This window comes from Callospermophilus lateralis, chromosome 12 (assembly GCF_048772815.1).
Source record: "Callospermophilus lateralis isolate mCalLat2 chromosome 12, mCalLat2.hap1, whole genome shotgun sequence".
NCBI classification, from domain to species: domain Eukaryota; kingdom Metazoa; phylum Chordata; class Mammalia; order Rodentia; family Sciuridae; genus Callospermophilus; species Callospermophilus lateralis.
The window spans coordinates 67,526,203-67,553,551 of NC_135316.1; the positions used below are offsets into that span (position 1 = coordinate 67,526,203).

General features: G+C 34.2%; 1 protein-coding gene across 1 annotated transcript in view; it reads left to right on the top strand.

Annotated features, from left to right (window-relative positions):
• Dnajc15 (DnaJ heat shock protein family (Hsp40) member C15) overlaps window positions 1-20,263 on the top strand; it is a 61,235-nt gene extending 40,972 nt beyond the window's left edge. The window contains exons 5-6 of the mRNA XM_076871902.1: window positions 6,609-6,679; window positions 20,036-20,263. Of these exons, the coding sequence (XP_076728017.1) occupies window positions 6,609-6,679; window positions 20,036-20,106 (142 nt within the window). The 3' untranslated portion in view covers window positions 20,107-20,263. The remainder of the gene's footprint in view (window positions 1-6,608; window positions 6,680-20,035) is intronic.
• Window positions 20,264-27,349: the final 7,086 nt, after the last annotated feature.

Sequence of the window (27,349 nt, forward strand, 5' to 3'; positions counted from 1 at the left end):
GTGTTAATCATAGGGAATAGGAGGAATAAATTACACGATCCTGTTTAAATAATGATAAATTTTAGAGGACAAAGGTGCTAATGGTCTATCTCCTTAGAGACAACCTACTTGCCTTCTATCTCTTAAGAGTATACTATCTTTCAATAAACTTTGACTGTTTCTGCTATAATCTATCTATCTTGCTTGAATTCATCTCTTGGGGACATAAGAACCAAAGGGCAGGACACTATGAACCATCAATTATTAGGTTCATTCATGCAAAATGAATGAATGAATGAAAGAACGAACGAACTTCAGTTCTCAGAGTATGCCCCTCTTGCCACTTAAAAAAAAAATCGTCTAAAATTGTGGTGTTCTTTGTTGTTGTTGTTGTTTTTAACAAGGAACTATTATATTTGAATTATAAAGTTTCAAATCAGTTCATCAAAATATCCCTCATTGTAACACTGAATTCTCTCTGGATTCAGTTTTGTAATTTTGACATATACGTAATTATACTGCAGGTTCTTTTTCACAATTCTTTTAAAATTTTCTTTTTAGTTGTAGATGGACACAATATCTTTATTTATTTGTTTTTATGTGGTGCTGAGGATCGAACCCAGTGCCCCATATTCGAGGCAAGTGCTGTACCACTGAGCTACAGCTCAACCCTCACAATTCTTTTTGTACTTCTGCAGTTTGACATCTTGCATATTTTGTTGCACTTGTTTCACCTTAGTGTCCATTTAATATCTAATTTTAGTATAGGAGAAAGTTATTGATTTGTGTGATTGCTGTATGATTATGATTTAATGTTAAAAATATTTTTCCTCACATAAATTTACAAGCAACTGTATTCATTTGTCTTCCTTGTATTCCATTAGAGCCCACTCTAAAGTTTTTTGTGGAAGTTGATTATATAATCTACAAAAAAAATCTTGTGATTTAATCAATATGATTAAGTAGAACAGATGATTAAAGTCATATTAACAAAAAAAATTTGATCTTTTGTAAATCAGTACAGTTTTCAAACCAAAACATGTTATAGTTTATGAACTGGCAAAAAACAAAAAGGGGGTGATAGTGTCCTCAGTTTAGCTTGTTGCTTTATTTAAATCTAAGAGATGAGAATTTTCTTGTCAGAGGATTAAAAATAAGGAATAATACTGACCAAGGGAGGCAGATTAGAAAGTTAGATTATATCCCTGACTATTCCTTGCTTTATATTATTCAGAATGGCATTGTTATTTTTCTTAAACTTTTTGGACTCTCATAACATCCCATTCCTAGTCTTGAGATGCGATTGTAAAACACATTAAAAATCCAAGCATAAAGTTTTTTAAGGGTAATAATTTAATGTTATCTAAGGAATCTCATGTTTATAGTAGTTACTTGTATTATTGAATTTGCTTAAAATGTGTGATTATAAAGTTTTATTCTACTGAAAGCTATATAAAATTCACAAGGATAAATCAGTGATTCAGAGCACAGACTCTAGTATCAGGTGGATCTGGTGTCAGTTTTACCACCTAAATTCATGACCTCCGTTTATTCATCTGTAAAATAGATTAGTTTCTACTGCATAGATTTTCTGTAAAGAGTAAATTATTAATATATATAAAATTAGTTTTAGCTTTTCTGTACTTCATTTTCTTAATTTTTGAATTGGAATTAATATTTTATTCTGATTGATAAGAATAAGAATGATACAATGATATCTTGCAATTATCAGATACTGAGTAAATGTTGACCCCTCTCTTCTTATCTCTATCATGAATACAGATGCTAAATATTTGTCTCTAACACATTAAATGAAAAGATGAGACTTATCTGCTTTTTTTTTCTTTTTTTATGATATAATTAATGCCACATTGTTTATTGCTTATTTTAAAATTCTTCCTTTTTTATTTTATTATTATTTTTTAAATACACCACAACAGTGGAATGCATTACAATTCTTATTACACATATAGAGCACAATTCTTCTTATCTCTGTATATAAAGTATGTTCACGCCGACTTATGTGCTTTCCACTGACTCTGTCTTTCCTTCAAGGCAGTGTTGATTATGACAAGGTACTTCAAGATGTGAATATGTTGATGTGGTTTTGTTTTTTTATGGTCATTGACTCTAAACTATATAGATTATGTAACAAATAAATAAAGGCAAAATGGAGCCGATCTGTCGGTGCGCTATTAAAGAAAAGTATTTTGTGTGCTACTGAAAGATTTTGTACATTCTTACCTATTACATTTAATTGTGATTCTTTGTAAAATGTGTGTTTGAGTTCTCGCTTTGTTTTTCTTTGCAGAAGAATAGTTTTTTGTACTACAACTCTTATCTGTAACAAAAAGCCTAAAATATTTTACTGGGCTTCCCAGAAAACTATTATTATACTTGGTATTATCTGAAATTATACACATCTGTGATTTTCAAACTTTCTAAAAACATCTATAAGACTGTTTAAATGTTAAGTCAGGTGCACTCATACCTATAATCCAAGTGACTTTGAAGTATGCAACAAGAAGATTGCAAGTTTGAGGCCAGCCTCGGCAACTTAGAGAGATCCTATCACAAAATAAAAAATTATTCAGCCATTCTGAATAATATCAAGCAAGTGGTAAATGGCCCCTGAGTTCAATCGCCAGTTCCATCACTGCTCCCCCCCCCCCCCAAAAGCCCTAAATGTTTAAAATCCCAATTTTTTTAAAGATGGCACCAGAACTGCTTTATTTGCCACAAGGGTGAAAAACACCAGTCAATTTGACAGGGCCCCCCTCCCCACTATCAGCTGAATGTATTCCAGGGAGCATAGTTTGAAATCCCTGATCTAAGTAGCATGATATTGAAAATTACATTTTCAATTTCATGGTGAAATTATATACCAGAGGTATATCACAACTATATTTAATTTTCATACTGTTTCAAATCTAGGATTTTTCCATCTTTAATCATTACAACCACAAACACATGTATTAAAATGTAGTAAGGTCCCAGAGATTTAAGATAGCAATAACAAAGGGAATAAACCCTGTAGGCAAATGAGAATATTTTCTTCACCCTCAAAGCTCACCACGAAGAGTCTGATAATTATTATCTTAAAGACAGAATGTTTTGAATTGCCATACTTGTGCAGATGAATTTTCCTTTCCAATATTTTTCACTTTAATCTAGTTTGGTGATTGACAGATCTCAATGTATATAAATACTTTATGGAGGTTTTTTTATTTGTTTTGCAATAGTAGAGATGGAACCCAGGGCCTTATGACTTCTAGGAAGGTTCTGTACTGAACTACATCCCCATCCCTTTTCATTTTTTATTTTGTGAAAGGGTTTTGCTAAATTGCCAAGGCCACCCTTGAACTTGTGAATCTCCTGTCTCAACCTCCCACATAGCTGGGATTATAGGTGTACGCCCAGCCTTTATGAAGTTTTATGTACAAGACCATGTGTACTGTTATTTTATAGGCAAAGTAATTGATTTTCAAGGATAATCTTGATGGATTTTCAGACTTTGTTTTATGTATCCAATTAAAACAATGCCCAGAGTGAGAAGTAACATTCTGTATAGCCTCAAAAAAAAAAAAAAATGTACAATAGAAATTTGGTTTGTACCAAATTTATGTCTTCATTATCTAGTGATTAGCTTTATAAGATAGATTTTTAAAATTCTCCTTGTTAACTTTATTTTTTTGTAATACAATAGGCTTTTATAATGTGAGCTTACTAATATAGAGCTTTTGTTCCTTCAAGAAATTTTCCTTTTTACATTTTATTTTGGGGGGAGGTTATAAAATACACTAAGCACCCATTGCATATATAATCCTAGATACTATTTTAAGAGACAAATCAGAGCTATTTCCCTTAAGTAATTTAGAATCTACCTAAGGAGACATGTCTAATATATGCAGATCTAGAAAACAGCTAATAAAGGAAGAAAGTGCTAGGGAACACCAAAAAAAAGGAATGTAAATGTAAATTAGCCACAGGAAACTGAATTATAGTGGAATTTTTCAGAATGATGTGTTTTTTACTTCTTCTCTCCCTACCTTCTCCCCTTCCACCTCTCCTTCCTCCCACTTCCCCTCTCTCTGCACCCCCTCCACCAATTGAACCCAGGGGCACCATACACTGAGTTGTATCCCCAGCCCTTTTTATTTCTTATTTTGAGACAGAGTCTCATCAAATTGTTTAGGGCCTTGCTAAATTGCTGAGGCTAATCTCGAATTTTGCAATCCTCCTGCTTCAGCCTCTCAAGTCGTTGTGATTACAGGCATGTGCCACCATACCCCATGCCTGGAATGTTTTTTATTTCTTAATAATTGTCAGTTAAACAATATATCGTGTTCATTGTTGCAGGGCCTGACCTAGGACCCTCATGGAGGAATGCTTATCTTGCTCATTGTGCAGCAGGAAATCCTAACATAGAACACTATGTTTTGGGACAAAGTGCTGTCAGAACATGGCAAGCACTATGTGCTTGATCCTTTGACAAGAAGTTATTCCCCCGGGGCTGGGGATGTGGCTCAAGTGGTAGCGCGCCCGCCTGGCATGCCTGCGGCCCGGGTTCGATCCTCAGCACCACGTACAAACAAAGATGTTGTGTCCGCCAAGTACTAAAAAATAAATATTAAAAAATTAAAAAAAAAAAAAAAGAAGTTATTCCCCTGTTTGTACAAGGTCAGCCCACGTGGCAGTTTCTGAACTCTTGGTGTCTGGACTCCCTTAATATGATATGTTGTGTGTCACCTCTGGCCTATCATGACTGTTATATGTAAATTGGCACATACCTACTATATATAAAAGCTATTTTTGCTGTGCAATAAGGCAGACGCAGTTCTCTGAAACCATCTCCAGAAGGGTTTCTCCAGGCCCTCAAACTCCCCACAGTCAGAGCTGGATGGGCAGGCTCCTTAGCAGTTCATAGCCATGGTACAATGTCTAATGGTTACTTTCTCAAAATTCTGTATTCTTTGTAATCAAACAGTATCTGATTGTCTCCCTGGGACATACCAAGAAGCCCAAAGGTAAGTTTGAAACTGTCTCCCAGAAGACTTCTGTAAACAGTCCAAAGGAATATTCTTAAGTCCTTATATGAAAAGGCTTACTCATTTTATGCATGGAAGAATATTTTATGTGAAATTTAGCCATTAATAGCACATTTTAACATGCTTGGTCATCTGCTGTTTACTCTTGGGAAGTTAGAGGTAGCTAGAAACTCAAGGATTCACAACTGATAGCCCAGGGGAGGAGGCGTTGTTCAAAATAGACTGAAGATCTTAAGCAGCATCTAGTTCCATTTAGAAGAAGAGCAACCCAACCTCTGTAGACTTTGAGACTTTTTGCTTTAAGTTGATACTAAATACTGAATCATTAAAGAAATGTTAAATTAGAATATTTATACTGCATTTTAAAAGTATGAAATGTATATTTTATAAGCAACCTTTATATCCATAATACAACTACTTTTTAACACTGTGCTAGGTTATTGTAATATTTTTACTTATATTAACTAATTTATCTTTAATCCTGGAAGGCAAGTTTTATTATGTGCATTTTACATATGATAAAATTATAACTCATACTGAGTAAGCAAGATGAATTTCATGGTTAATGAGTAGTTGGAATTAGGATTGTGAACTTGGATCTGGATAACACTAAAAATACATGCTTTTAGCCACCATATGTGGTTCATCCGTACAAATTAAATTATTTTGAGCTTTACAACAACTATCCTGTACTTTAAGTAAGCTATTATTGGCCCCATTTGAGGCCCAGAAAAAGTTAAGTAGCTTAAATAAGATTGTATAGCTATTAAGTAGCAATAATAGGATTTCGTTGTTAGTGTTGATTTTTTTTCCATGCCCAGAAATTGTACTAATGAGAAATATTTTCAATAATGGATAAATTAGGTTTTACTAAAATAATTTGAGGTTTGTTTGACTTTCTCCTTTAACTTTATTTACAGTATTGGCTCTAATAGCCAAGTTTTTCCTACAGGTTTCCCACAAAGCTAAATGAACTATGAAATATCAGCAGTTTTGAGATCCTTTGTTGAAAGATAATAAAAGCTAACTATTACAGAGGACATAGTCTTGCCAGGCACTATTTTAAGCACTAGGTAGGCATGAATTCATTTAATTCATACAATTGCTTTGTGAAGAATATGTTGTTGCTAACCTTTTCAATGAGAAAAACTGAACACAAATATATTCCTTTGGCCTATTTACAGAAGTCTTCTTTCAAACTGAACACAAAAATTTGCCCAAGAAAATTCAGTATTTTGGCTGTGGAATCCAGATACCTTATTTTCCATACAATGTATGATGCCTTCCTGAAAAATAAACTTATGAGTATAATCTGCATACTATGACCCTTCTAATTAATATGTGTTTTATTTTTTTAACTGAGAATAAGGACTGACCTTATAAAGGAGTGAAGAAAAACACGTGGTATTGAATCAATGATTTATTTTGGTTTGTGTAATTAAGTGAAAAGCTGTAATTTTGTATTTGTCCACAAGATGGTGAAATTCTCATTAGTTTTTAATTTCCTGAAATTCATATAAATCATTAATTTATAATCTGCATTTGGCATTATTTATTACAAACACTTTAATTCCTTTATAGCCCATCTGCTGGCAAGGCCAAGATTAGAATGGCTCACAAGAGAATCATGATTCTGAATCACCCAGATAAAGGTAGGTAGGATTTCTATTTGTCATAATTTGTGGATCAGAATGTGCTGCAGATTACTTTCAGTTTAGTCAAACTCATTCATTACAAATGGCATATAGTTGAGTTAGAAGTTTATGTGTCACATGTATTGAGATGATGTTGATAAAATAAGCAGACCTTTAGTGTGGAGTTCAGTGACTTCCAGTAGTGGATTCATATGATTGGCTTTTAAGACCTTCCTTACTAGCATTTACACATGAGTATCTAAATCTGGTTGATACTTTACCATTTTGATCAAGAAAGAGAAAACATGATTTGGGCACTATGAATTATAGATATTTAACATCACATAAAAGCATAAGATTTAGAGGATCTCCTCTATATCTCTGAATGGAATATATTATAGAAGATTCTGAATTTTTAAATTTTATTCTGGAATACTCTGAGGCTGAGCCATTTGTTTTTAACTGGCCAGGTTTATAATGTAAATTTATCTTACAGAAAGACAATTATTATAACTTTAACTACACTACAGCTGCTTGATAGAGAAAGCCCATATGTTCATTACTGTTTCTGCTTTAAAATAACAGATGGTAGAAAGTTGCACTGTATTTCAGAAGTCAAAGGGTGGGGGTGTGAGTGAAGGGTTTCTTGTATTTACAGACTTTCAGTTTTGTAATTATTTAGAAAAAAAAATTAAAAACAAATTTTGGATTCCTATTCATCCTGACACCAAAATATGGCATTCTTTTTCAGCTTTCTCTACTTAATTACTTACTATAAAAATTCTTTTCACTGAACATCATCTATATTGGTTTTTGCACTTGCTGTTCTTTAGTGTGAATAAACAAGAGTATAAACTTTGGAAAGAGGGTTTGCTTAAAATTTTTAAACAGCTTCAATAGTTACTGAAAGATCCACTCAACTAATTTACTTTGCATTGTGCAGTTTCAGAGTAATTGAGAAAGAAGTGTGTTTAAGTGCCTCCTTGAAGCCTTCTGGCTCCTAAACATTCTCTGTTCCTTGCAGGTCAAGTGAATGCCCTTGGCTCTGATTGATTGCAATAGGATCAAGCACTCATGTCTTTCAGCTGATTGACAAGTTGATTGTGCCTCTTAGCAAGGAGGCAAATTCTAAAATGTATTTGAGAGAACATGTATCTTAGGAGCCAGTGGTGTTTAAAGAATTACTTGATTTTTTTTTTTCTGAGATAGTGTATTTATTAGAGATGGGATTGTTGATGCTGGCATACTTACTAATATCTTCTTGTCTGACCCCGTGTGGGTAGCTGGGTGTGAGTGAATGGACCTGCAAGCTGGAAGCCAGCATTGGTCTCTGGTTTCTGTCTTCCAGCAAGCATTTTGACCTTGAACATTCCCTTAACCTCTCCAAATGTGAGTTTTATCACCTATAAAATAAAGGAATTTATTTATAAAAGTAATTTATTTATAAAGACCTTTTTGTTTGCACAATTTAATGTAATAATCTTTTATATCTACTCAATTAATGAAGAACCTGTACTATATGTTTCTGTTGAGATCACAGTTTTAAGAAAGACACTCTTTATTTTTTCAGATTATTGTACCCTCTAAAAATGTGTTGACATTATAGATATTTTTTCTGTGTAATTGTCCATTCATCCAAAATTTAAAATATTGGAGCTTCAGAGATTTCATGGACTTCCTAAATCCCATCCATATGCTCAGTTAGGAGGTAAATTCTTTTCTGCCTCTTCTCTAAGTATAAGGTATACTGAATTAAGGGATAATGGACCCTAAATGTATATGATGCAGTTGGAATGATATAAATCTGAAAGTGTTTTGAGGAGAAAGATTGTTTTATTTTGAATGGGAAGAAGATAACAGATTTTAAGAAAAATGTGTCATTGTCCTTGGATAGAGAAAGCCGGGAGTATTGAGGGGGAAAATGAGAATGGACAACTCTTAATTTTGCCCCCTTTTAAATAATTATTCACTATATTTGGTTTGGCCAGCTCACTTACAAGTACTTACAGGTAGTTAAATTCTTTACCCAGTGCTTCTGAAATTTAAAAAACTGTTACTTCACCCCATTGTTAATAAATTTTCTGTTGGTTTTGCTACCAGCTGGTAGAATAAATTTGGAACTACAAATGTGTGATCAACTATAATTTGTTACACATTTCATTATCAGGTTGTACAAAGAAAGTGACACCAGAAAATTAAGTGTGGGAAATGGCTGAAAATAAATTTTTTGCAACTAGTTTTAAATGAGCATTCAGATGTGTTTTGGTAAAAATTATAATTTTGCTGTTTCAACTTAGTAAGATAAAAAATTAGATTGCTTCTTTCCTTACGTTGTCAAAGAAAGAGGTTGTTATAAAAATCAGTGATTTAATATTAATAATTGATGAGGGAAGGACAAAGCAGGTAAATTTGAAAAACTGTAGATTTCTTACAGGCTGTTTAATCTAGTGCTACTCAAAGTATAGTTTTTCTCTTCATGCCAGCCTACAGTTTGTTACCTATGTGTAATAAGTTAAAAACATTTAGAAACCTTTATAATTTGACATACCTGTGATGTTCAGATGTGTGATACATGTGTTGGTCCACTACAGGTTGAAAATTAAAGAAAAGTACTTCTTCACCATGGTTTGAGAGACACTGATCTAATCAATGCTGCCTCCTGAATCAGGGCTTTGTGCTCCATCAGCGGGGAAAATGGCCTGTTAGCTTTTTTTTTTAAAAAGATTTAGTAGAGGGCTTCTCAGTCTATAAGGCAAGCCCACTCCACTGGTAGCAGCTCTGCCTGATAGAAAAATGTTTTCTATGTTTAAATAAAGTCTGCCTGCCTACAGTAGAGATTCTCAGTCTTTTTCCATTTATACACTTTTCAATAATTATTCAGTACTTTCATTCTTCTTTAGTAGTGGCTTGAATCAAAATTAAATTAAATATTGGAATTAAACAAGTCAAAGTAAATATGTTTTTGAATGGATTTTTTTCCTTGATTACTCGCATTGAAGAAGCAGCTAAGTTTCACATGAATACCTGATAAAAATATAATACAGTTTATCATAGTATATTACATTTAAAGTATGTGTTATAACTGTTTAGAAAAAGAAGAATGTAATCACCAAAAGTCAACATGGAATCACTAAGAAAAAGTGCCTAATTAGCTTGATTTTCTTTTTTGATAGATGTATTACTCTTTTTCCAGAGGGCTTATCTTTTCTCCCTTCATTTTAACATTTCAATTAGATTTAAGGCTTTGTATTTTAGTTACTTTTTGTTGTTGTTAAAGAGTTCATTATGTTTATCACACATTGATTTCCTTTGATAAAAATAAGACTAAGAATAAAGTACATGACTTGTTTATCTTTATAACCTATAAATAAATAAATAAATAGGAAAAAGGAGGAATACAAAAAATTGTAAACAAAACAATTGGAATGATAACAAATGCATGAAATGATCATGTTAAAAATTTACTGATATCAAACAACCCAAAACTGTTTTATTTTTTGTTTTTCAAACATTAGTTCTTTAACATCTACCATGTGTCAGACATTGTTAAATCTTAAGACTATATAATTTTGATATAAGACAACTGGATTTCTATTCTCATAGAGCATGCATTGTAATGAAGGGGAAGCAAAACCCAAGAAGCCCTGTTTCAGGTTGTAATGCCTACAGTCGAGTCTACTGGCCTAAAATGTAGAATAATATGAGAGAGGCACCTTTATGTAGGGTGACTGGAAGGGAAGTGGTCTCTGCAGAGACCTACAGAATACAAAAGAGCCAGCTATGTGAAGAGTGCTAGGAAAGTATAAGTGCAGAGGCTCTAGACAGAAAAGAATTTAGTGTGCTTAAAGGAGCTAAAGGGTGCGGGGTGGGGGGGGGCGGAGAGGAGAGATCTGAAGAAAAAAAACTAGTGTGATGGAAGTGTAACAGACAAAAATGAAATGAGATGATGCCCAGATTTTGAAAACTAGGTGTGCATTATGACAATTAGAACTGGTGGTTCTATATAGTATGTGAACTTGTTCTGTATTCAAAGGGAAGTTACTTCAGCTTTTAAGCAACTTACCTTTTAAGAAACTATTTCTTATTCTTAATCTAAATTTGTCTATTTATTTATTAAAATATTAAACTTGTTATGTTAATATCAATTACATGATCCTTATGATAATTTCTGTGTCCCACAAAATTTTTTAATGTGAGTCAAGTGGCATTGTTTTATATTTTTTGCACATCTCTAATAGCTGGCTTAATTGAAAACACCTTAGAGTCTCATATCAGTTTCTCCACTTATTCTCTTATGATATGTTGTTTTGTTTAAACATAAAGAATATGTGACTTCACACAAGTAGGTAGTTGAGAAAGGGAAACAGTATTTTGTCTTTTTAGATAGTTGGCAGCATTTGTTCCTACTAAAGCAGAACTCAACAAGTGGTAGTTTCTTAAGATAAGTTATATGTGGAATCTGAAATAATACCAGTGAATTTTTAAATTCGTTTTAGGTTACATTAAAATCTACTGGTCTATCATGCAGTTGAATTAATTTTTTTTTACCCAAATGTGATTTTGCAACATCCTTGATCAGTCATTCAGAGAATATTATTTCAATAAGAGTTATAGATCATCCAAATGTTAATTCATTTCATTGTGTCAATATTTCTCAAGATGTATTCCCTCCATTAGCCTTAGCATCCCCTGGGAACTTACTAGATATGCAAACTTCTGGGTTCATCCTAGATCTACTGAATTAGAAGGTCTGGGGTTGGAGCCGAGCAATTTGTATTTTACAAGCCTTCCAAATAATTCTTATATTTAGTAGATGAGAACTGTTGCTCTGGAAGTTCCAACTGAGGTCCTAGGGTGTTTGTTGGGACAGGTTCTAGTCTCTGATCACTGTCTACTTAGTACTTTGAAACTTCCAGAAACTTGCCTTGGTTTGTCAGAAGCTTTTTGCTTTTTTCAGAAACATTCTTCTTTGTTTCTTAGCCTTCTGCCCTGTGCAAGTTTAGATTTTAGTACCTATTTAGAGGGAAAACTCAGCCATATGTCAGCTTCATTTTCAAGCCTGCCTTTGTCAGTTGGATCTTAAACAAATTAAGTCTACAGTTTTCGCTAACTCATGAGATTGTAAAAAAGCCTTGCCCTTGAACAGCAGCCTTCCTGGGTTCTTGACTATATCATAACCTCTTCCCCACACCAAAAATTGGCAAAAACCCTAAGGGAAAAAGCAATGTCAGTGTGTCTTCTTACCTCCTAGTTTTTTCTCCTTCCCAAATCCTTGGACCCTCAAGTCCTAATTTCCTTATTAGTTTTTTTTTTTTCTTAATAGCAGTAATAAATAAGTGGGATTTTTTTGGTGTGTGTGTGGTTGTTTTATTTTTGTTTTTAATTTGTTCAGTTTCTTGGTGGTGGTTTTCTGTGGGCATTAATCTCTGACAAGCTATTCCATCATCTGTTTCAAAAAATAGAAGTAAAGAAGGTTACTTGTGAAGGAATATCACAGAGGAATTGGACAGCAGATTATGTAGGTGGCTAGCTAGTACAGCAATTTTAGTGAGAAATATTTGTGATCTAGTTCACAATGTAGAAAAGGAAGTAAGTTTGAAATGTATTTTGGAAACGGAATCAACAGTTATTGCTGGTTGATTTGATATAGAAAATTTAATATTTCTCCTTGATTTCCAAATCAAAGGATTGGCTTGATGTGGAGCAATTTACTAAAGTAGAGATGATTTAGAGAGGGCAGATAGATAGTAAACAGGATTGGGAGAAAAATAAAGAATACTGTCTTCATGTTAAATGAAGTAGTCAGGAGCGAATCCAAGTGGAAATGGGCGTAGGAAGTTGAATAAATGAATCTACAGTGCAGAAATGGGGTCTAGACTTAGTAATTTCAGAGTCATCAACTTAAGGTGGTATTAAAACTATTCTTAAGAGGTTGTGGAAAATGAAGTATGTGTAAGGAGGAAGAAAAGTAGGGGACCCAGATGTAAGAAACACAAACTTTCAAAGATCAAGTTTGAAAGGAGTAATAAATAAGCAAAGATAAAAGGAAAAAAATGTAAGGAAAAATTGGCACAGTAGAAGAAAAGACAGGAATGTATTTAAGGAAACTAAATGATCTGCCGCACTGAATGCTGCAGAAACATTTAGATGAGGTTGGAGATGGTCCATGGTATTTACAACACAGGAAGACTTCAGCGACCTTTAAAGAAACAAAACAGTTTCAGTTGGCAGTGGATTGAGAAGTCAAAAAGGATGAAGTTGAGTTAATTTATATAGACAACTTTTTTGAGAAGTTTTTTGAGGAAGTAGAGAAAGGGAGTAGATTGTAGGAGGGAGATAAGGGATTAAAGGAGGAATGCTGTTTTGTTTTCTTTTGCTTTTTACTTTTTAAATATAGAAAAGCTTATTGCATAATTTTGAGCAGGGTGGTTTGTGTTCATTGGAAATGATCAACTAGAGAGATTGATGATTTAGAAAAGCTTTAATTTAGCAGGGATAGACATAATGTTCTTTTAAGTCTCAAATATCAATGGTATAAATGCAGGACAGAGATTTGGCAGTTTCACATGAAAACATTGTCATGGGTGTATGTTGATTTCAAAGCCTATAATAACAATATAAAAGCTGCTAAAAAGTTTATGTACTCTCAATCTGCATTAAAAGGTATATAGTATCTTTATTAAAAGTCAAGGTATTACCACAATCTTCTGTACTTGTCTTTCATTTGTTCATTCAGTTAACATGTATTTACCCAACTATATTGAGCTGGGCAGTTTGTGTCTATTTCTGGATACCAGATTTTGAATACTGATACACTATGTGGTATTCAGAGGAAACCAACGAGGTTGTCAGGAGTCTGGAAAAAATATCATGTAAGCAATCATTCTTTCATTCAAGAAATATCTTTGAGTACTTAATGTAGGCCAGGTAATGTACTATACATTGACCAAGATAACTAAACACCTTGCCTTCACAAATTTCGTATTCCACTGGAAGAGACAACAGATAAGTAATTTGGTAGATTATAAATGGCCACAAGTTCTTCGTAGCTCCTTTCAGATTTGGCCTTGTCACTTTGTTTTGACCAGTAGAGTATAGCAGAAATAACATTGTGTGACTACTGAGCCTAAGCCTTCAGAATCATTGCATCAGCTCTTACCTTGTTAAAACTTTGAAACCATCATGTGAAGAAGACCAGCCTTTCTTTCAGAGGAATAAAAGGGCTAATAAAAGGGCTACCATCCCAGCTAAGACCCTCGGAAGGCCATACTAGATCATTCAGCCCAAACTGACCTGACCCAGCTTTGAAGATCCACCCTGCCAATTCACAATGTGGAATGAAAAACCATTGTATCATTTAGCCATTGATTTGGAGTGGTTTGTTAGGAAGAAAAGACTTATATAGGAAGTTTCCCATAATGTTATGATGATAAGTGGCTTAAAGAAAAATAAAGTAGAGGACTGGAGTTATATAGTTCAGTGTTATAGTGCTTGCCTAGCATCTGTAAGGCACTGGGTTCAATTCTCAGCACCACATTAATTGATTGATTGATTGATTAATTAAAGGTATTGTGTCCATCTACAACTAAAATGTGTGTGTGTGTGTATACACACACACACACACACACATATATATAAGAAAAAAAGCAGAAAAGGTGACTGGAGAATGGCAGATGGCGGGAATGAAGTTGCAGTTTTACTTAGAGCCATCTTAGAAATTCTCTGTAAGAAGATAATATTCAAGCAGAGACCTGAATAGAATATATCATATGAAAATAAAGAAAGAGTATTTCAGGCAAAAGAAAACTATAACTTCTGTAGTTTATAAAGTATAAGTTTTGTAATTCTTTTGTTAAATTTATTTCTATTTTTATGCAATGTGAATGGATGGATTTCTTAATTCTATTTTCTGGTTGTTCCTTGAAAATTTATGGGAATATAATTAAAATTTTTGTATTTTGGGCTTATATTCTGCAATCTTTTTTTTAATAGTTTTTTTTTTTAGAGAGAGGATTTTTTAAATATTTTTTAGTTTTCAGTGAATACAACATCTTTCTGAAAGTATTAATCCTTCAAAATTTTTATTAGGGTTTTTGGGCAATGTTTGGCTGTTAGCCTTTTAGCATAAATTAAGAATTGTCTTATTAGTTTGTAAGTGCGCACATGTGCACACAACATAACATTCACATCCAAATCTGGAGTATCGTTTAGCACTGCTATGAATATGTACCTGGGGAGAACTGACACCTTTACAGTATTGAATTTCTCAATCCCTAAAGAAAATATATCCTTCCATTTATTTAGATCACCTTTAGTTTATTTCGGCATAGTCTTATAGTTTTCTGGGTTGTAATTATATTCTTAATTTAATTTGATTTTTTTAATGCTTTTATAAATTGAGTTGTTTTTATATTATTGCTAAGAAATAGCAATCTTGGCTTTTTACTATCAGCAGCTTAATAGATTCATTTGTGAATTTGACTCAATTTATAATTTTTTAAAATTGTCTTGGATTTTTTACATTCTCAATGAAGAATAACAGTTTCTTCATAAATGACATAGTTTGGAGTGGAGGAGAGGGAATACTTACTACAATGGCTAGAACCTCTAAAATAAATGTTAAATAGAAGCAGTGATAGGTATTTTCTTACTGATTTCAGAGCCAAATTTTTCAACATTTTACTGCTAAGTAAGCTGTTTGCAATATTTTTTGATAACTTTTATCACATCAGAGAAGTTTCCTTCTATTTTTAGATCATTAAAAATTTGTTATGTTTTGAATGTCATAAAACATTTAAATAAATGTTTTTCTGTCATCTATTGATATGATTAGTTGATATTTATCTTTTTTATCTATTAATGAGATGAATTACATTGATTAATTTTTGAATGTTAAAGCCAAGCTTTTATTTCTGATATAAACCTAACTTGGTCATTGATATTTAGTCTGATTTGATAGTGAACATTTTGATTTTGCATCTGTGCTCATGAGTGATATGCATCTGTGGTTTCCTTTCTTGTTTTCAAAGATATGCTAGCCATATGAAAAAAAAAAGTTTAAATTTGTTTTCCTTTTCTTCTTTTTTTTTTTTTTGAAAAATTCAACAATATAATTCTGGCTGGGATTTTATTTGTGGGAAGATTTTCAATTGCAGATTCAATTTCTCAAGTAGATATGATGTTTTTGATTTTCCATTTCTACTGGTATCTGTTTTGATAGGTTGTCTTTTTCCTGTAATTTATTTTTCAGGTAAAAGGTTTTTGTTTGTTTTCAGAGATGAACTTTTTTAAAAATTTATATAACAGCGGAATGCATTACAATCCTTATTATATATACAGAGCTCTATTTTTCATATCTCTGGTTGTATACATAGTATATTTACATCAATTTCTGTCTTCATACGTGTACTTTGGATAATAATGATCATCACATTCAACCATCATCAATTACCCCATGCCCCCTCCCTTCCCCTCCCACCCCTCTGACCTATCTAGAGTTTGTCTATTCCTCCCATGCTGCCTCTCCCTATCCCACTATGAATCAGCTTCCTTATATCAAAGAAAGCATTAGGCATTTGTTTTGGGGGGGGGATTGGCTAACTTCACTTAGCATTATCTTCTCCAACTCCATCCATTTACCTGCAGATGCCATGATTTTATTCTCTTTCATTGTTGAGTAATATTCTATTGTGTATATATGCAACATTTTTTATCCATTCATCTACTGAAGGGCATCTAGGTTGGTTCCACAATTTAGCTATTGTGAATTGTGCTGCTATAAACACTGATGTGGCTGTGTCCCTGTAGAATGCTATTTTTAAGTCCTTTGGGTATAGAGTGAGGAGATGGATAGCTGGGTCACATGGTGGTTCCATTCCCAATTTTCCAAGAAATCTCCATGCTGCTTTCTGTTTGGCTGCAAAACAATTTACAGACCCACCAGCAGTGTATTAGTGTACCTTTTTCCCCACATTCTCGCCAACACTTACTGTTTGTATGCATAATTGCTGCCATTCTGACTGGAGTGAGATGAAATCTTAGAGTGGTTTTGATTTGCATTTCTCTAATTGCTAGTGATGATGAACATTTTTTTCATGTGTTTGTTGATTGATTGTACATCATCTTCTGAGAAGTATCTCTTCAGGTCCTTGGCCCATTTATTGGTTGGGTTATTTGTGTTTTTGGTGTCTAGTTTTTTGAGTTCTTTATATGCCCTAGAGATTAGTGCTCTGATGTGTGAGGGGTAAAAATTTGCTCCCAAGATGTAGGCTCTCTGTTCACCTCACAGATTGTTTTTAGTTTGAGTCCATCCCATTTATTGATTCTTGATTTTAATTCTTGTGCCACAGGAGTCTTATTAAGGAAGTTGGGGCCTAATTCCACATGATGGAGATTAGGGTCTATTTTTTCTTGTATTAGATGCAGGGTCTCTGGTTTCATTCCTAAGTCCTTGATCCATTTTGAGTTGCGTTTTGTGCATGGTTGAAAGATAGGGGTTTCATTTCATTTTGTTGCATTATGGATTTCCAGTTTTCCCAGCACCATTTGTTGAAGAGAAGCTATCTTTTCTCCAATGCATGTTTTTGGCACCTGTATCTAATATAAGATACTTGTAATTTTGTGGGTTAGTCTCTGTGTCCTCTATTCTGTACCGTTGGTCTTCAGTCTGTTTTGGTGCCAATACCATGCTGTTTTTTTTACTATTGCTCTGTAGTGTAAGTTTAAGGTCTGGTATAGTGATGCCACCTGCTTCACTCTTGCTGCTAAGGATTGCTTTAGCTATTCTGGTTCTCTTATTTTTCCATATGAATTTCATAAGTGCTTTTTCTATTTCTATGAGGAATGTCATTGGAATTTCATTAAATCTGTATAATACTTTTGGAAGTATGGCCATTTTAGTAATATTAATTCTGCCTATCCAAGAGTAAGGTAGATCTTTCCATCTTCTAAGGTCTTCTTTGATTTCTTTCTTTTTGGTTTTATAATTTTTATTATATAGATCTTTCACCACTTTTGTTGATTCCCAGCAGGAACATATCTCAACATCATAAAGGCTATCTATGCTAAGCCCCAGCCAACATCATTCTAAATGGAGAAAAATTGACGGCATTCCCTCTAAAAACTGGAACAAGACAGGGATGCCCTCTTTCACCACTTCTATTTAACATAGTTCTTGAAACACTGGCCAGAGCAATTAGACAGACGAAAGAAATTAAAGGGATACACATAGGAAAAGAAGAACTCAAATTGGCATCAGAGACCAACTTTTGACTTTCCTGATTCTCTCTTGAGTAATTCTCTCTTGACTAATTTCTTTTGTGATCTCTTCCTTGATAGATTCATTATTTGGAAATATATTAATTAATTTTGAAAATCAGGGTTCCCTAGATGTGTTTGTTATTGATTTCTAACGTAATTCCAAAATGATGAGTTAACATAGTATAAATCAGAACTATTTAGACTCTCTGTGTTAGAAGTCTTCCCCCCCCCCCCTTCAATCTCTGGTGGAACTGAAAGCTTTTGTAAAACATAATAAAAATGAATTTACTAGAAAATGAAGTTTTATGTATGTGTGTATGTGTGTGTGTGTGTAATCTAAGCACTGATTTATATTATTAGATTTTACAAAAAGACACTACTTTATCAAAAGGCTATAATGTTTTCTAAACATTCAATTTCTAGACACCCTGGTTGTGATTCAGTAATAGTGTAATTCAATCCATACACATAAATTAAAAACCTGTGTCCTTCTATCTTAAACAGAATGAGTGGTAGAGAATTCAGCATTATTCTGAATAAACTGTCTCTAACACTGCCATCAATAAATATAATGTTTAATAAGACTTTCAATCTTCTGTGCCTTTGAATTTTTTTCCAACTGCTAAATGAGGATATAATGGTCAGTGATTTAAATATCCAGAATGCATATAAGTCAATTAAAGATTATGTTTAAGTTCAGTTAATGTTTTAATATTTTTTGAGGATACATAAGATTCCTGACATCTCCTTGATAACTCTAAAAATGTAATCAGCTTACCAAGATTGAAATTACCTATTCCAAGGTCATTTTCAGAGATAATCATGAAGTCAACTTATTTCATAACCAAGTAGGTTATGAACTATCTTTGTGATTCTTTTAATATATTCAAGGACATTGTGTGTTATATTCTATAAGTGTTTATAGCAATTCAGATCCTAATATGAAAATGTCAGTGGTATCCTCAAGGGCAAAAAGCTAAATATAGCTTCTGCCAGCATTGCTCTTTCTAATGCAGCCCCATGTTTGTTGATCTGCTTTCTTTTTCCTTCATAAGGTGGGTGGTATCATATCAATAAAAGGCCTGAATAAAGTCAGAACAACTTACACCTACACTATCTGGATATAATTTGGTTTTTTGTAAGGCCTACAGAGACTTTACAACGTTTTCAACATCTATAGATGGTTTGCACTTAAGGGGAGAAAACAAAATAAAAAACAAACACAGAAAGACTGGTGAACTGTAATATGATTGTTAGCTCACGCATTAAGCAATGACAGTATTCAGGACTAGAAGTTAGAGTATGATGTTTAAATAGCTTTAATGTGACAGTTTGGGGTTAGTATTTTTGTATGTCAAATAGGCACTGCTCATGATTTATAATGATTCTGCATTTGAAATTCACCTCAATTTTCCTCTTGCTGTTTGCATTAGAAACAAAGAACTCTGAAAAAGAGCTGACTTAATTTTATTTTAGGATACTGTGAATCCAAGACTACTTCTCATATTCTAATGGGATCATTGCAGAGAACAAGGAGAATTTCTTTTAATATTTTTATTATCACTCACTTATTAGTATTAGTTTATTCATCTATATTAACAAATATGATTTTTAGCCAGTGGATGTTGCCTTTTTTTAACATGCGTTTAATTGTTCTGGAATGATAAGACTTGAGAAGACTTTAAAAATATCCTTTAGATTGATTTACCTCTTTCTTAAAAGCAATGAATATTCACTGCTTTTTAAGAAAAAAAAGTCATGGGAAAAGACTTTTTTCTTTTGTTTACCTAACCATCCACTTAAGTTCAGAAAATTCTCTGGTCAGGTGTAGGATTGGTAAATGTCTGACCAGTGAATATTTGAGTGGTTTTCCTATTATACATGATCATATCTCTGATTTCTCAGAAGTTTGTTTTTGATTGTTGCACATCTGAATACTTCACTAACCAAGGTTAATTTGTTACTGTTTGATTCCTAATAAGCATATAAAATAATCTATCAAAGAATGGGGAAATATGAGAATTATAATTGAATGTTTTTTTCTATATCAAGAATGTTTAAAAATGTCAATAATGAAATATGTTTTAATCCATTCATTTTTCTTTGTCTTCTCAGGTGGATCTCCTTACTTAGCAACCAAAATCAATGAAGCAAAAGACTTGCTGGAAGCGACCACCAAATATTGATTGATGCTCAAGAGCCAGGATGAAGGAAAAAAAATAGAGGACTTAAAAAAAAATAGTCCTGCCAATTAATCTGAAATATGGTCTTGATTTTCATACACCTATTGACCATAACCTTTTTTCCATCCTTCAATTACATAATAATAAAAGGTTAATAGACTTTCTTTTTTATTTTCTTTTAAAGGAATCCTGGAAATTTTGTAGCTGGTATTTTGCCTTATTATTTTCTTTGTAATATTCATACTTTTAATGGTTTTTGTTATATTAGTCCTAAACATCCTTCTCTTCCTTCACACACACACACACACACACACAGTGTACAAAAGCACGGTCATCTCTGGTGCATTTGGAATTTGGGAGCACTGAGTAGAAGTGTTCTTATGCTTGTATTTGTACCTCTCTGTCGTTTGTTTCTTCAGAGGAATTTGAGACTCTGCCTAAGTAAGGTGCTTGAATGCTTTGAGACCAACATTGGCTGCCACCTCATGAAGAAATGATCTGATATAATGGGATTTACTAAATGGTGATTTGTTAAGTAGAGGTTGGGACTTTTTAAAGAACTCTGCTGTCTCTGAGATCCTATAACTGAAGCATGAGAACTTGGAGAGCCACTAAAATGATTAAAGATTCATAAAATGAGCCCTCTGAGGAACAGCTGAAAAGGGCTGGGAGAAAACAGAGGAGTTTGTATTTAATTATAGTCTTTCCATACTGTTTATTTATTTAATTATTCATTCTACAATTTTTATTGACCATCTCTGTTGTGTAAGGCACTGTAGTGGGTCCTCTGAGAGTTACAAGTATGAACCAGCTGTGGATCCTGACTCAGAGGAACTTCTCTATAGAAAATACTGGTAGAGAGGTGCAGATGATATGTTAATGAAGTTCAAAAAATAGAAGAATATTTTAAACTCAGTACATGATGGGGAGGGCCTTTGTAGAACAAGTGGCACAGAGCTGGGTGTTTAAAAAGATAATAACACATTCCCTATGATTAGTAAGTCAGTATTGTTTCTCCTGAGATCAGAGTTAGCAGAAATTATTAGCAGAAATAGATTTATTATTTAGTGCAATTATAATGTAGAGTTTCTTCTCAAAAGCAAGGGATGGACAGAATAGTTATGAAAGGCCAGCTCTGTAACTTAATTGAGTATTTGAGTCATTCCAGCATTAGCCTGTAATCTCCTTCATTCCCATTTTCCTGCTATGCATGTGCCTCAGAGTCAAATCTGGTTTTGAATACTATCTTCCCAGTGATCTTGGGCAGTTACTTAATTTGCAAGCCTGTAACCCTCAGGATAAAATAGAGAAAATAATCCTAATAAGTTTGTTGTAGGGAATAAATATGTGTAAATCATTTAGTCATGTAGCAAATGTCCAAAAAATAAATTACTTCTTTCATTTCACTTTTTTTCCCATTAATTTTATCTTTTAGAACACAAGTTTGAGGGTGTTTTCTGATAGTCATTCATTTTGCTATTGAATCTACAATTTGGTGGGGTCATATAGGAGATTGCTCATCTCTAGTCCATGAAACACCAACTGTGGCTGGAGGAGCCACTTCCTGTGACGGCAAATTGGAACTGGTTGTTAGCTGAGAGCCATGGTTCCCCTCTGCATAGGCTTCTCCCAGGGATGCTAGAGCTGCAAGTGATGGTTGTCCAAGAGAGGAAATGGAAGCTGCCAAACTGTCTTGAGTCAGAGCATTACTTCTGCCATATTCAGTTGGTCTGAAAGTTACAAAGCCTGCCTAGACAAAGGAAGAGGAAAGAGAGAATGTGAAAGAATCACTGATCATCTTTAATATGTAACCAGGGCATGGTTGATAATTTTTTCTCTTAATCAAATTGGTAAGGCATTACTTTAAAAATAAATTAGTCATGTACAACTCCTTGGAGTATAAGCCTAGGCAGTTTCAGATAATACAGCTACTGTTTTAGGCAGATATTAATTTAGTAGTAACTCTAAATGGCAGTGTAGTTATAAAATTGGAGTTTGACCAGTTACCCACCCTCAACTTCTTATTATCTATAAAAAGCTTATTTGAATGGTTACCTAGCTTCAGTAAAGATTGCTTTTATATATCTGCTGTCATTGCATATTCTGCTTAATTAAACTTTTTGTTGATACTGCAGTTTTTCTTTATTTTTACATCTTAGATGCAGTCTGAGGGAACAGGGAAGACCTTTTAAAAACACAATTTCTTGACAGAGTATAAGATAGACAGTTATAGGAGAGAATAGAGTGCCATTTAGATTAGAGTCAGTGGGGCCAATCTAGACCATGAAGTCAAAAGAAGTTTAGTAAGAGGAAAAACAAAAAGTGTTGAGTATAGCAGACATTGTTTTATTTAGTCTACAAAGCATTTCCTTTATTTGAAAATCATTTTAGTCATTTAGAATATCTGAACCTTATATCAGGCAGTAAAAATACAATATGGGTTAATTCTTTAATGTGTTAAAACTAAACAAATTTATATATATATATATATTTTCTTAAACATAGGTAACTTTTTTGCCTCATACTTTTTAATTAACAAGAATTATTCAGAGTTATGTTATTTGTGATTGTCCAGCAGGGTCATGAGAGAGAACATATTTTATTTGTGCAGAAAGCTTTTGGTTGTCATAGGGAACCTTGAACACAGAAAAGAGCTTTCAATGACTTATCTTTAACATGTTCCACAATTTAATTAAGATCGTTTAATGACACTTGTGAGAGGAGATGAATCAGGCCCTTAAATATTAAAAAAAAAATGTTTCTTTGACTCAGCTGACTTAGGATATGCTACAGAGACTGCAGTGAGAAGTTAAGTATCCAAGTAGGGGATATTATTTTGGGGAAATGGGAACCATGCCGTCCACAAGCACTCTGCACCTTGCCCAGCAGTCATCTCTGGGGCACAAGCATCTTACTACAAAGAGGATTTGACAGGAGTGAGAAGATGTGTCACATCATCCCTCCCTTCTGATGGAAAAGCAACCCAAAGAGCATATCCCATTAACACTAGATCAGTATCGTCTATTTGTCAAAAACATTTCATGAATCATGAGCCAAAATTTTATTTATGGTGGAGTGATACCCATTAGAAAATTAGAGTTTCTGTTAGTATAATTTATTAGCTGCAAAAGTTGAGAAGGTTCTCTGGACTCATTTTTATAGGTGGAATCTAAGTGATCTGGATCATTGCCCACCAACAAAATTGCTAGGCATGTAGACAAAGAAAATGTTCCTTCTAATGATTTTTTATGAGCTGAGTAGCTATTGTTCCCAGCTGAGTGCTCTTTTCCTCTTTTTATTGTTGCTGAGCAAAAGAATTTATAAAAAGCTCTTTTTTTTTTTATTAAAAAACCCTGCTCAATTGAAATTCAAGTTCATTAAGTCATGTTCATCCCTCTTCCTGCCATACTAACCCTGTCCCGCTCTGGTCTATTTAACAGTACCTAGCAGCAATGGTCAACATTTTAAGTCTGGACAGATTATTACATAGATATCAATATATAGATAAGCAGTCTTTAAGTGGAAATTTTATTCCATATTGTCAGTATATAATCACTCAGGCTGGATGTTGACCCAAAATTTCATATTAGTACCTCAACTTATAAGGGGAAAAAGCCCCCTGGAAAATTAAAACATCACTGGTATACTTCCATTGTGAAGGATGGTGATAGGATGAGGTATTGGTTCATTCTTGACACCATCTAAGCTATTAATTTTTATAAACCCAGTGTTTGCATAATAGCTAATACTTGCTGAATAACTGTGCCATTCTAACTACATTATCTCTTTTTTAAAATTTTTCATAGCTACCCTGAGGTAGAAAAACCAAAGACTCAGAGGAGTTTAGGAACTTTTCCAAAAACTTTTTTCAGTGGTGGGACTGGGATACAAATACCATTTTGCTGGACCCTGAAGTATATGCTCTATGAAAATAGTTTATGGAAGGATCCAGTGTGTTGAGATGTCACAAGCAAGGGGTTACGTCTTTAATTCTGTCCTGGAAGCTTATGATACTATCCAACTGCACATGGCAAAATTTCAGTTACGTAGTTAGGCAGCATGGACTTCATTGACTCAGAGGGAATGGAAGGAGCTTTGATGAGATTTTACTTGAAACATTCGTGGGCAAGAGCTCCCACGGAGAACATCCAAAGCAAGGTTCAGAAGACAGCTCATGAACTTGAAGCAGCAGATTTGGGGAGAGAAATGAAGACATTCAATATATTAACGATAAGAACAAGACTGAGTTTATTGAAAGGAACAGAGAGGCAATGAAAAAATATGGTTAAGGACTAAGACAACTGAATCGAGATAACTTGCAGCAATTAAAAGGGAATTATGAGGCTTTAGTAGAATTTTTAAAAATTGTTTTTCACTATTCCCAGTTGCAGGCTGAATTATTTGTCCATGTTAATGCTTTTATGTCAAATTCGAAATGATATTTGCAATTATAGGGTTGTCTAGTAGAATCAGTAGAATTTTATCTGAAAGTGTCTTGAGATTTTCACTTAACTCTGTTTCCAGTGTCTGTATTCAAATGTTGAAGGGGTTCCTAAGTCCTCATGACTAATATTCATAGCAGACTTGTGCACTCCCTGAATACTAGGTACACCTGTGTTTGAAAAGAAGCGCATACCAAAATCAACTTGGTGATTTTCTATTTATCTACTCTTGGATCATCAATGGCTTTGCTCTTTTCTTCTGTGAATGTGGATGATCAAGAGTTGACTTTCCAAGTGTTTACATTTTGGCTTCTATGCCTCTGGAGTAGGATGATATTATCTAATGACGTATCCTCTGTGGTAAAATGGGACTCCGAATTTGCATAGTCTCCATCCTAGGCTGATGTATAGTGCGGTGTTGCAGAGAGAGCAGCTCCGGCAGAGATGCAGCCTTCCCTAATTAACCCCACTTGGATTTGAGTTACGCTTTGCTCCTTGGCTTCTTGGTACTTATGTATTCACTTTGCTCTCTACTGTATTCCACTTGGTACTCACTTATGTACAATATTGTTTGGACTTTTTCTTATAAACAGGGATTTTTGTAAAGCCAATATGTGAAAGTGCGAATATACTAAATTTTAAAGAAATGAAATACTGTTGTGTTTGTTTTGTTTGAAATCATAAAGGATAATCTGTAAGATACTTTTATTTATAGTTTTCCCAATATGGGTAAAATAAATTTTGACATGACAAAATTGAATATAGAATTCTTGAAGATCACCTTATATGTTACATAATTTCATCTACACTGTGAGCTCTTTTTTAAAAGACTGTGAATCTTTTATATCTTTTAGACCTTTTACTTCTTCATGAGATGCTCAACTTAGTTTGTCCCTCAGGACAGGGTATTAATGGGTTCACTCCTAAAGGTGGCTATTAGAAACCAAAGATCATAGATGTGTGGGTTTTCTCAGAAACCATTATTAAAACTTGTATTTTCACCTTTTATACCAAAGTAAGTAAGGGAAAAAGTAGAAATCAGCCCCACAATACTTTAAAACCGATTTTTAAATTTGTTTTATGATACAAATACCAAAGAATAGAGCCTGTTCCTTGGTTTGTTTACATATTTCTTGCCCCGAGTATCTTCATTTCAATTTTTGGCCTTCAGCACTTGACTACATAAAGAATTCCAAACACAAGCATTGGTAGTAGAAATGCTGACACAACTGAGCTGTCACCCCCAGAATATATTGTTGAATAGGTCTGCAGAAGTGCCTCGATCCCATACCTAAGAGCAGGCGAAGAATAAGGCCACCATTTTCAGCTTCCAAGAAGAGGAGCATACAGATAGGCAGATGCACCCTGTTTCTTCTCTCTGATCCTTTGATCCTATTTTTCCTACTTCTCATATATGTGCTTATGGAAAAAACACACAGGCACATACCTATGTGCCCACCTGCCCTATAAAGTGGTTAGATCTTAATAATCATACCTATCAAGGCCAGTTAGACATTCAGTGTACGCTGCTGTTTCTTACTTGGCCTGGGAGGGTTTCATGTCATGGATGCCATCATGTGATCTGAGGAAGGAGGACCAGCGGTATTGGGCTTATATAATACAAATGGTCAGTCTACCATAAAATGGGAGCTTGAATTTGTTTTGTCAGAGGAGGGATGTTTTTCACAGCCATCTGGTGAGTTAAGAACAATAAACAGAATCACACGGTGAGCATGTTGTATTTGACTCTGTTGATGGGATTTAGGTATGGAACATCAATTTTCTGTACAGACGTAATTGAGTACATATTACCATGATATGAAACCAGGCAAGAATACATATGGTGTGTGAGATGTTACATTTTAAGAAATTTAATGAAGGGGAAAGTTAGAAAACCTGGAAACAGATGTAATAGGTGAAATTTGTTTGAAGTTTTTGCTCCAAGTGTATGTGAAGCAGCTCTTCCCCACCTGCACTCATGTAGAAATGCAAAGGCAAATAGATGATTTTCACGTGTTGCCATCTTCCCTTTGGGGCTATTTTTTTTTTTTTTTTTTTTTTTTTTTTAACAGAGCAGTAACACCTAGAGCCTCAGGCCTGGGGTGAGGCTTTTGGTTCATTCCAGCTTCCTTTCTTAGGTCCCTGAGTCTCTGTTGTCAGCAGGTCCGGGAGCCTCTTGTATTTAATTCAAGAGAGAAGGGGTTTTTCTCTCATAGCCTGGCTCATAGTTACTCCTGGGAAAAGAAGAACAGTCTGGTTGACAAATTTGTCCCCAGTCTAAACTGATCAGAAATAGCTGGCATGGTGAACACCTAGTTAGTGGAGGTCAGCAGTGGGTCAGGTGGTAATTGTTCAGTGCCTCATTCACTGGCGGCAGTGGGAATTGCTGCCGTATAAATTGGCTTTAGGGGACAAATTGATCAACCAAAAGAGGTTTAAAGATTTTTAGTGTTCAGGTTACTGACAAGGGTTCCAACTCTCTGGACTAAATGATGAAATGCACAGTGGTTGACTCTTTGCTTTCCTTTAGGTTTGGGGACTTCTCACCAACCCCTAACAGCAACCGTGTTTTTGTTCTCCAGGCTGCTTAGCTAAGACAGAGCTTTTGATCTTGCCATTGTAATTCACAATGGCAGTGAAACTTTTTTTTCTCCTAATAAGCCGGGCTGCCTTTGTCCTTGCCTACTCTGGGCCTTTTAGCACATTTGCCCCAGTTACACCTGCACCCATCAGCTACACCCCCACAGCATGGGGATCCTAGCATGCGGTTCCTGCTGGCCCTGGTGCCCTGGGCTCACAGCCCT